We start from the raw sequence: 17,790 nt of genomic DNA on the forward strand, positions 1-17,790 counted from the left end.
CCATTGCCCCAGGTGCCCACCTTTACAATATGTACATACACACACGCATGCATATGAAAATTGTTTTCAGAATGTTTTCATGTTTCATTCTTTACTGTGAAGGGAAAATGTTGAAAATACACTTTCATATTTTTCTTAGTGCTCAATGTAATTTGGAACAGGTTTCTCCACTAATAATGTTTGTATCATGTTCTACAAATGAGATTTGTGACACAAAAGAAGCAGAAACTAATAATCTTTGTTGTCAGGCATTAATGTGCTTGCCAACTTACTGCTAGTCCTCTCCATTAGCAGAGGCAGTCGATAGTGATGAAGGCCCGGAAGACAGCCTTTTACGTGTTTCTTTGGCATACATTCTAGGCACTGAGGGCTCTGAGTTCAGCAAACTCTTGGTAAATGTATCTACTGGAATAAGCACTGATTTCAGAGTTTGGGCAATAAAAACTAACTGACAATTTTCTAAATTTACATAATTCTGACTAAACTCTTCTGTCTTGTCAGCCACAAGTTCTGCCCACTTGGAGGACCTTGCTTACCTGGATGAGCAGAGACATACACCTTTGAGAACGTCTCTTCGAATGCCAAGACAGAGCATGGCTGGTGCTCGCACACAGCAGGATTTAAGAGGTTAGAGCCACAGAAGGGCTTTGCCTGGGAACAGGCAATAGGCAAAGAGTTCCTTGTTTCCAACCTCCACACTTATGAGGCCACCCTTAAGAAGTGAACCTGTAAGCAGAGAAGAGCAAGATAAACACACTGTGCTCATCATAGAAATGCATTACAATAACTAACAGTTGTAAGTGTTGGTTCCTTGAAATTTTGAAAGGAAACAAGTGTAACAGGCTATTGGTGATGGAGGAAATAACTTTTTTATAGTTCTGGATTTCCGAAGTGACTGTTGATGAACTTGAGCCCTAGCCATATTTCAGGTGAATTTGGTGTGGATAATCATGTGTTTTGCTAGAGAATTTATATCACTTTCATTCTAGAGGCATATAGTACTTTTATTTTCTTAGAATTTTAGACAGAGCCTCTAGTCCTGTCCTGGCAAAATCTAAACAACTTATCTTTTTCCCATGAAGATACCTGTTTCCTGAACTCTGTGCATGCTGCATGCTTCTGTAATCAAAACCTGATCTTTTCAAAGACTTTCATTTTGTTATGACTAAGGTCTAATCAAGAGCCTGGTATTTGTTTCTCTGCTTATGTTTCTTGTTTGCTCAAAATGAACCAACCTATTTCCATTAGCCATAAGAGAAGCTTTCTTTAGTATATAGTAATCCACAGCTCTACTGCATCAAGTGTATTTGTCATTATATCTTACAGAGTATTTTCCTGTGCTCTCCTCCTCACCCCTTGTCCTATGCCCTGCTCTAATTTGTATGGTGCCCCATGTATAACGCACACAGGCAGGGATTCATACATACCTCCTGCCTGTTTTGGAAGTCAACATACTTAGAGTTTTTCAATGATGGCTAGACAACTAGGAGCATAAAATAACTGATTCTATTGCTACAATTACCATACTTCCCATCAACAATAGTGTGTTGATGGCCTCATGGTTTTAGTTCCCAATCCTGCCCATCCTGGTTACCAGTTCTCAGTTAGCCACATACTAGTTGCTTAATGTATGCAATTATGTATGTTCAGCCCAGAAGGTAGAATTATGTCAAGCACCATTTTAGTGCTGGTACATTTATTACATCCAAAGCCTGAATAAATTCAGTCAAAAGATCAAATAAATGATTTGTGCCAAGATCAGAATACACAGGCATAAAGAAGATTGAACACAACTCTTGATTTATATAGAACTTCAGATTTGTTTGCAAATCTGCCACATTGGTATCACCTTGCATCTCATTACTGAAAAACATACATTGTTGGTTTATTTTATGCTTTACTAGTCATTGAATAATAGATTTTATTCTACTTAGAAAACAAAATTATTTGACAGATTTCAGCTGTATATATTTTTTTAGAACCTTTCATGCTGGTTTCTATTGATACTTGATGCACATGTCTGTTTCTAGTACCTAATGATTTAGTAAGGTCTTTGACAAATGCATTCTAGTGAGCTAGGTGTTTATGCAGAGATATCAAATGGAGTTTGTCCATTGATAAAGGTGCTATGATATTGTTTCAGTTCCTTAAAGTTGTCTTTTCTGAAAAGAGCTTTTCTTTTAGCAGTCTTAAATGATTAGAACATGCCATCCAGATGAGTGCATTAATCCATAAGAGACTCGGTTTTTACTAAGGTATTTGCCTTCTAAAATTAGCATACTTTAATTTAGAACTTTGAGGTCCTGGACAGTAATCTTCCCCTGGACATGTTATCTTGATGATCGTTTACAAATGAACTCTATGGCTTATGACGTGACCTAAAATACATTAACAAGAAAGGAAAGGTCTGTTTCTATAGATCTGCTTGGCTAGCCTTTATATTTATAATCTGTGATTATTATATCCAAAACATTATACTTTATATATAGAAACAGAATCATACTGTTTTCCAGGCATGAATTTTTAAAAACATGCTACATGCTGCTTTCTGATTTTATTTAAAGGAACATATAAATTACAGTCATATTTCAGTTTTATATCTTTTATTCTTCTAGTATGGCTGAAGTAAAACAACTTTACCCCCAAAAAAGAAAGTAATTGGAAAACTATTTTACATATACATTAAGATGTATCTTCCTACATTAGAGGTATATCTTTCTATATATACTCAAACAAGTCCTATGATACAGCTTTTTAATCACTATTCTGGTTTTAAATAGCCTTGAATCTTCAGAGAAGGTAGTTCATAAGCATGTACACTGTAGTGTATCTAATAGGTACTATGTTTACTGACTGATTCCAAGTATAGAGATTATCTGAAATAATATCCCTTGAATATATGTCTACAGAGGTGGCAAGCATTTATTGGGTACTTCATACAGGCAGTCTCACCCTATTCTGTTTAGAGCAGTGGTTCTCAAACTTTTGGGTCCCAGGAGCCCTTTACACATTTAAAATATTATTGAGGATCCTAGAAAGCTTGTGTTATATGAGTTATATTTATATTTGCCATACTAGAAATTAAGACTGCAAATTTATTCTAAAACAAAATAGCAGTAGACCCATAGACACTGAGAAGTGACTGGTGGTTACCATGGGGGAGGGGTTGAAGTGAGTGCGTGAAATAGGTGAAAGGGATAAAAAGGCACAAAATCTCAATCAGAATATAAATTAGTCACAGGGATGAGAATACAGCATAGAGAATATAGTCACTAATTCTGTAACATCTTTCTATGTTGACAGTAACTGCACTAGTTGGGGTGAGCATCTAATAATGTAGATAACTGTTGAATAATTATGTTGTATACTTGAAACCAACATAATATTGTATATCAACTATACTTCAGTAAAAACCTGAGCATTTATTAGAATAGCTGTTCATTTTTTTAAAAACAGTAGTAGACCCATTAGGTATTAACATCATGTAAGCACTGGAAAATTCCGCTGTGCACTTGAGAGAGAATAAGAGTAGAAGTATTGTGTAACTATATAATGACTATATATATAAGAAGTAAATAACCTCTTAGTATTGTGGAAATAGTTTGACTCTCTGGACCCCCTGAAAGTGTCTTGAGAACCCCCAGGACTTTTCAGATAATACTTTAAGAACTGCTGGTTTAGGAGATACCATTGTAATTGAAGATAAGTTTTATGCCCTTAAGGACTATACAGTCTGTTTACCAAAGTGCAAAAAAATGTAGTTTGAGAGTTGGTTAGATGTTGTTCATGAACATGATTTAAGAGTACAGGCATAGTTTGTTTAACAGTTACCTTAATAGTTACTCATCGTTTGATCATAATGGTAGTCTTTGACTGCAAAAGTAGAAGTTGCTGAGGTAACATCGGAGCTAGAACTTGGACCTTCAAGTGGGATATTAACATTTGCTTCTTGCTTCATTAGTAAAAAGTCTTTTTTTGTTTACTTCTCCACACAGCTGTTTTGAACAACTGTTCTACTGAAATTGATGTTTCCAGAAACAATGGGGAGAAGGTCACATAAGTGCACTGTGCAGGATCCTATTGCAGCAAGTTAGTAGATTCCTAGCTGTCAGCCATCCAAGAAAATAATATAGATACAGAAATTGTGTACTAGTGCAGAGTATATAGCTGTCTAACCTACTGCAAGTGCCTTTTCTAGTCCTATAGCCTAATGTCCCTGACAGGCAGGTACTAATTTGAAACCTTTTAAAATTTTTTAATTCAAGTTTAAAAAAATTTTTTTTTGGGGGGTACATATTTTAATCATCATTTTGTTAATGGGGAGTTTTGTTAGAAATTGTCTACCTGAAACCTCTCACTCTATCTTAATGGAATCCCTTATTCCACAGAGAAAGAAATTAAACAGGCTGCCTACTTAAAGGAAAAAGGGGGTTGTTGGTTTTTATGGATAGATATAATAAATCTTATGATCTAATCATATAAAGGGAACCAGGAGAAGTTAAAATACACAAATCAAATCACAGCATCATGACTTGGGGTAAATTAACAACAAATTATTAATGATTCGACTATAACCTGCCTAATGTTAAATCATAATCACACTGTTCTGCTTGAAGAAATTATACATTCCTAATTAAAATTTATTTCTCAGTATACATTGATTTCCTTAGGACTTTTACTAAATCCCACTACATAAATGGCCATTCACAAGCATTGGGCTTAGTAGCTGCTTTAATAGATACTGGGTTGGAGGGCATATGTGCAAATGGTTGTCTGACTCATTGTCAGAATTTATGTGAAATTGACCCTGCCACAGTTAACTTGGCTTTGTCAAAAGCAAAGAATTGATTTTTTACCAAATAAAATCAGGTCTTCACACCACTGGTGAGTCCCTTATTTTTCCAAAGCAATGAGTCCTTCATGAAGATGACTAAGATGCATGTCATGAATCTAATACTCTGTGTCAGCCCATGAGTCACACATCCCTGAGGTTGCTTAGTCATCTTGATCATTGCCTGCCTGGCTGTGACATTTACAAGGGAATATTTCCATTAGTCTCTTCTGTTTCATTGTTCATTGTTTTATTTTTACAAGGTTAAACTTCTTCTCTTGAGGTAAATTCAAAACCCAGAGATAAGGTTACATGCACGTAACTGCCTATATATAAATATTAGATGGGTAGATTGTAAGCTTTAGCTGTATGAAGTTGATCCTCTCACCACCCCCAGCCAGCTCTTTTGCAAAGAACTTTAAAATTTGAAAATGCAGTGCTCAAATAGGATGTCTTTGAATGTCTGCTGGGAACTAGTTATGCTTTTTTTGAGTGGTCTGGCTATGGTTTTTTTAAGCTGATCACTACTTGTTAAAGTAACTCCAGAAAGGTGTATAGATCTGGTTTTTATATAAACCAGCCTTATTTGGTAAATTCCATCTTAAAGTTTGAAAACCCAAACAGTAGCTAATATACAGCAAAGTTTCCCCACAAGACCCACAAGGGTGAAATAACCTTTGAGAAAGAGAGGAATCTATAAACCACATAATCTTCTAACAAACATATACTGACCTCTTGCTTTGAATAACACATTACTTGAAGAAAGGCTATGGAGTAACATGAAAGCAATTCTAATCATGCTATCTAATTCTGCAAGAATAAATCAGTGAAAATATTTTTAAATGCCTTAAGTACAATAAAGAAAAATAACTATTAAGCCATTTTGATGTTTGATCTAAATTAAATTTAAAGAATCAGCTTCTCAGTTAATCTATCATTACTTTCTCTAAAAGTGACTAAATCTTATTATAAGTAACCATAATGTCAGTAAATTTCCTCAAGTAATACTTTGGAAAACATTTTCTGATTTAGTAAAAGCTTTTCAATCTTGTAGTATATAAAACATATTTTTATGGAGTAAAAATACTAATAAAATACAGAAATGGAGAATTTCCTTTGTAGGGCCATAGCTGTTTCATCACTGAGAGATCACTTAAAATCTTTAAGTATTTACTCTCCTATTGCAAGTAATTAGTCAGTTCTGATGCTCCAAGAAAATAAATCTTATGTCCCATCTACAAGGCCAACAACGTAACACCTCAAAACTATGTTGACATGGTTATGTAATTGTCTTTTCCAGTGTTTCACATTTTAAAAGCTTTACTGTTGTTATATTTTCCCTACATTTTGAGGTATTAAATGTGAGGAAACATATGACAACATTCAAGAAAGTTGTGTTCTCCCCATTTCTTTTACTATTTTCCAAAGATCTTTGTTCCCTTCCTCAAAATTCCCTCAGCAATGACTCCAGTTTTTTTTCAACAAATGTTTTCCTACAAGACCAGTGTCAGAAAGCAGAAATTTAATATACAAGTTATTCAAGACTCAATATTATTTTCAAGAGTAAAATAAGCCTTGCCCCTTTTTTATCCCCACATTAATTGAATACAATGGTCTTAATTAAAGCACTAAGACAAATGTTGAGAATGGGATACTTCTAAACATATAAAACTGATAACTTACATTTATCTGAGATCTTTTTCTTTATAGACACAATCATAGGAGCTTTAAACATGTTCTTATTTGATCCTTACAACTCTTTGATGTAAGTGGTGATAAGGCAACTGGGACTTGAGAGGTTAAATAACTTGCTTAAGGTTACATGTCTAGTAATTGGCAATGTCGGGATTCATTTCATATCTGGCTGACTCCAGGCCTGTGCTCTAACCACCATGCTATACTGTGTCATAGACAATATAATATAAAAAGCAATAAGCAATATAATAATAGCAATACAGTGGTTTATTGTAGATACTCAGTACTCTAGGGTGTTAGGGATGGGAACGAGTTGTGTATAAACAGTAATTGCCAGATGGTGTCTGTTCATCAGGGGCTATGATCAGAAAGGGCACCACTATGATTCATTAGCCCAAACCAGTTCCTATTTGCTTATTTCTATTACTGGAACCCCAGTTTTCCTCTCACTCTGGCTTTAAATCCTCAAGTTAGCTAGGAATCACCATTTTCATTATCTCCTATATCCTCTCAGGTACAGCACACTATGGGTTTCTTCAGTTTCTCATATTCTTCTCATGTTCACCATTCTCAATACAGCTAATTAGCTTGTCTTCCTCCTCTGGTCTTTCCAGATTCTAATCAAGCGAATGCCTGGCTGCCATATTCATCTAAAATGTAGTTCAGATAATCTCATTTCTGTCTTACAGCTGTTGCTATCATCCTTGTCTAGTATGCAACCTAGAAAAATTAAAAAGCAGTTTTGGAGAAGACAAGTTATGGTTTGTTATTACCTTTAAAATCAACTCTGTGGATACTTCAGAAAAACTAAAGAATGATATCTCATTGTAGATTTTATTTGCATTTCCCTGATAATTAGTGAAGTGGAGCAACTTTTCATGTGCCTATTGGCCATCTGAATTTCTTCTTTGGAGAAATGTCTGTTCATATCCTCCATCCATTTTTTAATCAGGTTATTTGCTTTTTGGGTGTTGAGGCATGTGAGTTCTTTATATATTTTGGATGTTAACCCCTTATCGAATATGTTGTTTACAAATATATCCTCCCATACTGTAGGATGCCTTTTTGTTCTACTGATGGTGTCCTTTACTGTACAGAAGCTTTTTAGTTTGATGTAGTCCCATGTGTTCATTTTTGCTTTTGTTTCCCTTGCTTGAGGAGATGCATTCAGAAAAAAGTTGCTCATGTTTATATTCAGGAGATTTTTGCCTATATTGTCTTCTAAGAGTTTTATGGTTTCACGATTTACATTCAGGTCTTTGATCCATTTCGAGTTTACTTTTGTGTATGGGGATAGACAGTAGTCCAGTTTCATTTTCTTAGATGTAGCTGTCCAGTTTTGTCAACACCACTTGTTAAAGAGGCTGTCATTTCCCCATTGTATGTCCGTGGCTCCTTTATCGTATATTTATTGATCATATATGCTTGGGTTTATATCTGGGCTCTCTATTCTGTTCCATTGGTCTATGGGTCTGTTCTTGTGCCAGTACCAAATTGTCTTGATTACTGTGGCTTTGTAGTAGAACCTGAAGTCGGGGAACATAATCCCCCCAGCTTTATTCTTCCTTCTCAGAATTGCTTTGGCTATTCGGGGTCTTTGGTGGTTCCATATAAATTTTAGAACTATTTGCTCTAGTTAGTTGAAGAATGCTGTTGGTATTTTGATAGGGATTGCATTGAATCTGTGGATTGCTTTAGGCAGGATGGCCGTTTTGACAATATTAATTCTTCCAATCCATGAGCATGGGATGTGTTTCCATTTATTGGTATCTTCTTTAATTTCTCTCATGAGTGTCTTGTAGTTTACAAAGTATAGGTCTTTCACTTCCTTGGTTAGGTTTATTCCTAGGTATCTTATTCTTTTTGATGCAATTGTGAATGGAATTGAATTCCTGATTTCTCTTTGTGCTAGTTCATTATTAGTGTATAGAAATGCAACAGATGTCTGTGTATTAATTTTGTATCCTGCAACTTTGCTGAATTCAGATATTAGATCTAGTAGTTTTGGAGTGGATTCTTTAGGGTTTTTTATGTACAATATCAAGTCATCTACAAACAGTAACAGTTTAACTTCTTCTTTACCAATCTGGATGCCTTTTATTTCTTTGTGCTGTCTGATTGCTATGGCGAAGACATCCAGAACTATCTTGAATAAAAGTGGGGAGAGTGGGTATCCTTGTCTTGTTTCTGATCTTAAAGGCTTTCAGCTTCTCGCTGTTAAGTATGATGTGCTGGCTGGGGGTTTGTCATATATGGCCTTTATTATGTTGAGGTACTTGCCCTCTGTACCCATGTTGTTCAGAGTTTTATCATGAATGAATGTTGAATTTTGTTGAATGCTTTTTCAGCATCTATGGAGATGATCGTGTGGTTTTTGTCCTTCTTTTTGTTGATGTGGTGGATGATATTGATGGAATTTCGAATGTTGCACCATCCTTGCATCCCTGGAATAAATCCTACTTGATGATGATGGGTGATCTTTTTCATGTATTTTTTAATTCGGTTTGCTAATATTTTGTTGAGCATTTTTGCATCTATGTTCATCAGAGATTTTGGTCTGTAATTTTCTTTTTTTGTGGTGTCTTTGCCTGGTTTTGGTGTTAGCGTGATGCTGGCCTCATAGGAGTTTGGAAGTATTCCCTCCTCTTCCACTTTTTGGAAAACTTTAAGGAGAAACAGGTATTAGGTCTTCACTAAATGTTTGATAAAATTCAGTGGTGAAGCCATGTGTTCCAGGAATTTTGTTCTTGTGTAGTTTTTTGATTACCAGTTCAATTTTGTTGCTAGTAATTGTTCTGTTCAGATTTTCTGTTTCTTTCTGGGTCTCAATTTTATTTGTTTCTGCTCTAATCTTTATTATGTCCCTCCATCTACTGACTTTGGGCCTCATTTGTTCTTTTTCTAGTTTGGTTAACTGTGTATTTGGGACAGTTCTTTCCTGAGGTAGGCCTGTATTGCAATATACTTCCCTCTTGCATGGCCTTTGCTGCGTCTCACAGATTTTATGGTGTTGAATTATTGTTGTCATTTGTCTCCATATATAGCTTGATCTCCATTTTTATTTGGTCTTTGATCCATTGGTTATTTAGGAGCATGTTGTTAAGCCTCCAAGTGTTTGTGGGCTTTTTTGTTTTCTTTGCATAATTTATTTCTAGTTTCCTACCTTTGTGGTCTGAGAAGCTGGTTGGTACAATTTCGATCTTTTTGAATTTACTGAGGCTCTTTTTGTGGCCTAGAAATGATCTATTCTTGAAAATGTTCCATGTGCACTTGAGAAGAATGTGTATCCTGCTGCTTTTGGGTGGAGAGTTCTGTAGATGTTTGTTAGGTCCTTCTATTCTAATGTGTTTTTCAATGCCTCTGTCTCCTTACTTATTTTCCATCTGGTTGATCTCTCCTTTAGAGTGAGTGGAGTGTTGAAGTCTCCTAAAATGAATGCATTGCATTCTATTTCCCCTTTTAATTCTGTTAGTTTTTGTTTCACATATGTAGGTGCTCCTGTGTTGGATGCATAGATATTTATAATGGTTATATCCTCTTTTAGGATTGACCTCTTTATCATTATATAATGTCCTTTGTCTCTTGTGACTTTCTTTGTTTTAAAGTCTATTTTGTCTGATACAAGTACTGTAACACCTGCTATTTTCTCCCTATCTATTGCATGAAATATCTTTTTCCATCCCTTTACTTTTAGTCTGTGCATGTCTTTGGGTATGAAATGAGTCTCTTGTAGGCAGCATATAGATGGGTCTTGTTTTTTTACCCATTCAGTGACTCTGTGTCTTTTGATTGGTGCATTCAGACCATTTACATTTAGGGTGATTATCAACAGGTATGTACTTATTACCATTGCAGGCTTTAGATTCATGGTTACCAAAGGTTCAAGGGTAATTTCCTTACTATCTAAGAGTCTAACTTAACCTAACACAATGTAAAGGTTCTTTTTTTGTTTTTTCCCTCCTTTTCTTCCTCCTCCATTCTTTATATGTTAGGTATTCTGTACTCTTTGTCTATCCCTTTTCATTACGTCTGGTGACAGCTATTTTACCTTAGGGTCACTTCATTTTATAGCAGTCCCTCCAAAATACACTGTAGAAACAGTTTGTCGGTGGTAAATTCTCTCAGCTTTTGCTTATCTGGAAATTGTTTAATCCCTCCTTCAAATTTAAATGATAATCTTGCCAGATAGAGTATTCTTGGTTCGAGGCCCTTGTGCTTCATTGCATTAAATATATCATGCCACTCCCTTCTGGCCTGTAAGATTTCTATTGAAAAGCCTGATGGTTTTCCTTTTTATGTGATCTTTTTTCTCTCTCTGGCTGCTTTTAATAGTCTGTTGTTATCCTTGATCTTTGCCATTTTAATTATTATATGTCTTGGTGTTGTCCTCTTTGGGTCCCTTTTGTTGGGAGATCTGCACCTCCATGGCCTGAGAGACTATCTCCTTCCCCAGATTGGGGAATTTTTCAGCATTTACTTCCTCAAAGACACTTTCCCTTTTTCTCTCTTCTTCTTCTGGTACCCCTATAATACGAATATTGTTCCATTTGGATTAGTTACACAGTACCCTCAATATTCTTTCATTCCTAGAGATCCTTTTTTCTCTCTCGGTACCTCAGCTTCTTTGTATTCCTCTTTTCTAATTTCTATTTCATTTATCATCTCCTCCACCGTATCTAATCTGCTTTTAAAACCCTCCATTGTGTTCCTCAACAATTAGATCTCTGTCCTAAATTCATTCCTAAGTTCTTGAATATTTTCTGTACCTTCAGGAGCATGTTTATGGCTTTTATTTTGAAATCTCTTTCAGGAAGATTGGTTAGTTCAGTCTCACTCAATCCTTTTTCTGGTGTTGAGATTTTGCTCTGAACCATGTTCCTTTGACGTTTTATATTTGTATGTGGCGCCCTCTAGTGCCCAGAAGCTCTACTTTCTTCAGCTGCTCAGCCCCTGGAGGGGAATGGTGCTGGTGGCTAGGGGGAGGAAAGAGCTGTTTCCTGCTTCCCAGCCTCTATGCCTGCCTCCACTGCCAGACCAGTGGGCGGAACACACAGGTGTAAGTCTCTATGCTTTGCATTTGTAGCTCCTGTAGGTGGGGCTTTCCTCTGGCCGGCCTGATGCCAGGGCAGTGTTTGCCGGTTTGTGAGCCAGGTGCAGGCTGGCCAGGAGGAAGGCGCAGCAGGCTGGGTATCATGGTGGGGGGCCTTGGAGCTGCATAACCAGTCAGAGGGCTGGAGTGCCTGAAGATTGTGAAAGTTCCCAACCTTCTATTCAGAGTGCACCCAGACAATTTTGTCTATCTGTCATTCTCCTGAGCAGTAAGTTCTGTGCAGTCCTTGCCCCTTTAGCAGCCCTCTCCCTTTTGGGAAGTCTCAGACTTCCCGCCCAGGTCAGCCAGATATGGATCCCTGTTTTCCACAAGCAGCTAGAGTCTCAGTCTCTCCAGGTATTCCGCCTGTCTTAGCTTTCCAACCCCAGGAATCACCAGAGCACCATGCAATGCAGGTTCATGCTCCCAGAGCAGATCTCCAGGGCTAGGTGTTCAACAGTCCCAGACCTCCACTCCCTCCCCACTCCATTTCTCTTCCTCCTTCCAGTGAGCTGGGGAGGACTTGGGTCCCATCAGGTCATGGCTTTAGTACGTTACTGTTATATGAGGTCTGTTCTTTTCTCCAGGTGTATGCAGTCTGGCGCAGCCTTCTTTCCTATTGCTCTTTCAGGATTGTTGTATTAATTATATTTTCTTATTATATGTGGCTTTAGGAGGAGGTCTCTGTCTCACCTCTCACACCGCCATCTTTAGTCCCCAATTTCCAAGAATATTTATTTTTATACTGACACTGCCTGATGGTCTGTGAAGCAGAACATGCAAAAGACAAGAATGAAGGGAGCAGATGTACTAAAATAATACGTGAAGAAGTGCCTAGACAATGCTTAATGAGTTTGATTAATTTGCTAGAAAGGAAAGAGTGAATGCCAGTTGAGAATTAACACAATAAAGTGTGTAGTAAGACCCTTTCCCATATGGAATCACTGGCGGCAACTCAGTGTTTTTAGCTATGTTAACTGAACCATAACAGAGGAGACAAGTAGAGCAACTAAGAAAGAAGAAATAGAGAACTAGAAATATGTTAAATTACATTTAAGATAAGGGGGAAAAGTGAATTCTAATGTTAAAGAAACCTAGAATCCATAAGTAAAGGAGTTGTAATTGAAAGAAATTTCTTTGGCACCTGTATATTGAAGTACTTACGAAGGGATAAAAAGGCAGGATAAGAGGAAATATTTATGAACTGTATAATTGATAAGAGGTTAATATCCAAAATATATAAGGAAAATAGCAAAAAAGACCCAAATAACTCAGTTAAAAAATAGTCAAGATACTTAAATAGACATCTCCAAAGAAAGCTACATATGCCCAAAAGGTATTTGAAAAGATGCTTAACATCACTAATCATCAGGGATATGCAAACCACAGTGAAAATATCTCCTCATACCTACTAGAATGGCCATTATCAAAACAAACAAACAGAAGTAACATGTGTTAATTAGGATATGGAGTAAATGGAACCCTTGTGCACTGTTGTTGGGAATGTAAAATGGTGCAACTGCTATGGAAAACGGTATAGTGGTCCCTCAAAAAATTAAAAATAGAGGTACCATGTAATCCAGCAAGCCCACTTCTTGGTATTTATACAAAAGAATTGAAATCAGGATCTCCAAGAGACATCTGCATTCCCATGTTCATTGCGGTATTATTCACAATAGTGAAGCGGTGGTAATAAATGTCCACTGATGGATGAATGGGCAAAGAAAATGTGTCATATACATACAGTGGAACATTATTCAGCCATTAAAAGAGAAATAAATATTGCCATATGCTACAACATGGATGAAATGTGAGGACATTATGCCAAAGGAAATAACAGTCACAGAAAGAGAAATACCACACAATTCCACTTATGTAAGTTATATAAAGCACTAACTAGAATGGTTCTAGCCAGGGCCTGCAAAGAGGGGGAAAATGGGGAGTTAGAATTCAGTGGGTGTAGAGTTGTAGTCATACAAGATGATAAATTTCTAGAGATCTGCTCTTCAACATTGTGCTTATCATTAATCATCCCATGTGCTTATTTGCCATTGAATATCTTCTTTGGTGATGTATTTTCTGTTCGTGTATTTTGTCCACTTTTTTATTGGGTTTTTTCTTTTCTGACTATTGAGTTCTGAGAGTTTGTTATGTAGTTTGGATATGAGTCCTCTATCAGATATGTGCTTGCAAATATCTTTTCCCAGTGTATGTCTTGTGTTTTTATTCTCTTTAACAGTATTTTTTGAAGAACAGAAGCTTTTAGAAGTTAGAATTTATTAATGTTTGTCTTTCATCATTCTTTCAGTATTATACCTAAGATTTCTTTGATTAACCAAAGGTCACAAACACTTTCTTAAATTTCTACAGTTTATGTTTTACATGTAGGTTTATGATTGATTTAGAGTTAATTTTTGTGTATGGTGTGTCACCATAATGGTATGTCATAGTATGTGTGTATGATATGTTTAAAAAATTTTTGTTTTCTGAGGTTTTTCTTGGCATATAGATGTCCAATTATTCCAACACTGTTTCTTGTAAAGACTATTCTTTCTCCTTCCTGAATTTCCTTTGCACCTTTATCAAAAATCAGTTATCCATATTTGTATGGATCTGTTTTTATACTACTTTCCTTCCATTCATCTATTTGTCTATGTTTATGCTTATACCATATCCTCTTGATTGCTGTAGCTTTATAATAAGTCTTGAAATCAGGTATTGTTAACCTCCAATGTTGTCCTTTTTCAGAGTTGTTTTTGCCTATTCTAGGTTCTTTGTATTTCCATAAGAAATCTTGTAAATTTCTACAAAAAAGCCTGCTGGAATCTTGATGGGGCTTGTGTTGGATGTGTAGATAAATTAGGGGGAAATTGACTTCTTGTCAATAGTGAGTCTTCCAATCCGTGAACACTGTATCTCTCCATTCATTTGGATGCTCCTTAATTTCTCTCAGTAATGTTTTATAGTTTTCAGTGTTCAGATGTTGAAAATATTTTCACATTTCCTTAGTATTTAATACTTCTTATGCTATTATAAATAGTATTTTTCATCTTAACTTCTGATTTTTCATTGCTAGTATATAGAAGTACAATTGATTTGTATCCTGAAACCTTGCCAAGTTCACTTGTTACTTCTAATGGCCTTTTTAAAGATTCCATAGGATTTTCTACATAGATGATCATATTGTCTGCAAATATAGTTTTACATCATCCTTTTTCTTTTTCTTGCCTTATTACTCTGACTAGAATTAGTACAATGTTGAACAGAGGCAAAGAGAGTAGAAATCCTTGCCTTATTCACAGTATTTGGGGGAAAGCATTCAGTCTTTCACCATTAGATATGTGAGAGATTTTCTTAGATGCTCTTTGTCAGGTTGAGACAGTTCCCTACTATTGTTAGTTTGCTAGGCTTTTTTTTTTAATCAGGAGTTTATGCTGGACTTTGTCAAATGGTTTTTCTGTGGAAATAACCATATGGTTTTCATTTTTACTTCATTAATATGGTAAATACATTGATTTTTTTTATTTAAACTAACTTTTGCATTCCTAGTTTAAAAGCCACCTGATGATGATGTATTATTACTTTTTATATATATTAGATTCAGTTTGCTACAGTTTTCTGTTATTTGCAACTATGTTCTTGAGGGATATTTGTTTGTATCATGAGAGGTATTTGTAGTTTTCTTGTAATGTTCTTTTCTGGGTTTAATACCATGGTACTAGCAAGTATTCCATCCTCTTCAGTTTTTTAGAGAGTTTATACAATTGATATTATTTCTTACTTAAATAATTTGTAGAATTTGCTCATGAAGCCATCAGGGTATATGGAGTTTTCTTTATGGGAAGGTTTTTAACTATCAATTCAATTACTTTAGTAGATATAAAGCTATTCAGGTCACCTGTTTCCTTTTTAAAGAGCCTTGGTATTTGTGTCTTTTAAGAAATTTGTCTGTTTTATCTAACATGTTGGGCATAAAGTTGTTCATAATATCTCCTTACCCTTTTAATAATCATGTTACCTACCACTCTCATTCTTCACTGTATTCTCATTAAATTTTATGTTTTCCTTTTTTCTGATTAGTATGCTAAGAGGCTTACCAATTTTATTAATCTTATTAAATCTTTTATTTTCATTGATTTTTTCTATTATTTTCCTATTATTTTTATTTTCATTCTGATTTTTATTATTTCCTTTCTTCTGCTTGCTTTGAGCTTTTTCTTGCTTTTGAGCTAATTTGCTATGGTAAAGGATGAGTTCATTGATACAAGACTTTTCTTCTTTGCTCAAATAGGTATTTAATGCAATAAATTTCCCTCTAAGTACTGCTTTAGCTGCAGTTCATATTTTGTATTTTCATTTTCATTCAGTTCAAAATACTGATTTGCTTTTTGATTTCTTCTTTGACTCATGGATATTTCTGGGGAATTTCCAGATGTATTTCTGCTATTGATTTCTGATTGAGTTCTGTTATGTTCAAAAAACATACTTTGTACAGCATGAATTTTTATAAGTTTATACAGCATTTTTATGAGCCAAAATATGGTCTATCTTGATAAATTGTTCGTGTGCCATTGAAAAGAATCTGCTGGCTTGGGGTAGACAGTTCTCTAAATATTGAATATCTCAAGGCAATTGATTGTTTTGTTCAAAGTTTCTATATCTTGCTGATTTTCTGTCTACTTGTTCTCTTAGTTATTAAAAGAGAGATATTGAAATCTCTGATAATTGTTGGTTCCTCCATATCTCCATGCAGTTTCTGCTTCATGTATTTAGAGCTCTGTTATTAGATGCTCTTGTTATGTCTTCTTGATGAATTGACCCACAGATCATTTTGAAATGGCCTTCTTTATCCTTGATGATTTTCTTTGCTCTGGAATCTACTTTGATATTAATATAACCATTCCAGCTTTCTGTTTGTGTTAACATAGTATGTCTTTCTCTGCACTTTTAGTTTTACCATATTTGTGTATTTATGTTCAAAGTGGGTTTCTTATAAGCAGCATCTAGTTGGGTATTATTTTTTAATCTAGTCTTCTAATGAGATATTTAGACCATTTGCACTTACTTGATTTTTTTTATTTGGATAGGTTTAAATAGATCATTTTGATATTTGCTTTCCATTTTTCCCATCTATTCTTTGATCTCTTTTCCCACTTTTCCCTATTTTTATCACAGGTTTTGGATTAATTTAGTATTTTTATGAGTCCATATTATATCTTTAGTTAATTAGCTGTACATTTCGCTCTGTTTCTTTGTGTGATTAGTTTATATTCAGTATGTAGGTTTAATTTATCAAAGTGTACCCTCAAGTGATATTATACCACTTCATGTATAGTATAAGGCCTTTACAGTACTTGTGTCAGGGGTGCCCCCAGATTCAATGTTTCCCTAAGGAAGACTCACAGTACTTAGCATATAGTCATTCCCATAGCTATGCTTTATTACAGTTAAAGGATACAAAACAAACTCAACAAAGGGACAAGGCACATGGCGCAAAGTCTAGAGGAAACCAGACACAAGCTTCCAAGTGTCCTCTCTCAAAGAAGTCGCAGAATGCTAGGGTCTAATCACAGACCTCCTTGCCTAAAATATACCAAAATTCCAGACACCCAGAAGAAAAGTAGGTGTTCACATAAACCATATTGTTTGTACAATTTTGGCACAGTGAGCCACTCTTACTAGTTCTGGGAATGGTAGGAATCCTCTTGAAATCCATGTCCCCAGACTTCAAGCAAAGGCTGACCTTGCATGCAGACTTTCTAAAGGTAATGGTCTCAGGCATGTTATTTTAACTCTTTTCTGCACAATAATATAGTCCTAATTTTCTTCTTTGAGTCCTTATGTTACTGTTGTCAGACATTTTACCTATATAAATGTTATAAGCCCCATCATATAAGTCAGTTATATTTTAAAGAGTTTTTTAAAAAATAACAAAAATTCTTATTAATCCACATAGTTACCATTTATTGTGTTCTTCATTTTTTGTGTTAATCCATACTCCTGTCTGGTGTCATTTTTTTCTTACCTGAAGGAGTTGTTTTAACAGTTCTTGTATTGTGGATCTGCTGGTGATTAATTTTTTTTCAGCTTTTATATATCTGGAAAAAATCTTTATTTCACCATTATTTTAAAAAAATATTTCCATTGGGTATAGAATTCTAGATGAACAGGTTTT

At 35.3% G+C, this 17,790-nt stretch overlaps 1 protein-coding gene across 9 annotated transcripts in view; it reads left to right on the forward strand.

Annotated features, from left to right (window-relative positions):
• The window catches only part of TANC2 (tetratricopeptide repeat, ankyrin repeat and coiled-coil containing 2), a 376,540-nt gene that overhangs the window by 268,349 nt on the left and 90,401 nt on the right, over positions 1-17,790 (forward strand). For all 9 annotated transcript variants that reach the window (XM_036899778.2, XM_057501594.1, XM_057501595.1 and 6 more), the window contains one exon: positions 502-627. In XM_036899778.2, coding sequence (XP_036755673.1) covers positions 502-627 — 126 coding nt within the window. The remainder of the gene's footprint in view (positions 1-501; positions 628-17,790) is intronic.

The sequence above is a fragment of the Manis pentadactyla genome, chromosome 4 (genome assembly GCF_030020395.1).
Source record: "Manis pentadactyla isolate mManPen7 chromosome 4, mManPen7.hap1, whole genome shotgun sequence".
NCBI classification, from domain to species: Eukaryota; Metazoa; Chordata; class Mammalia; order Pholidota; family Manidae; genus Manis; species Manis pentadactyla.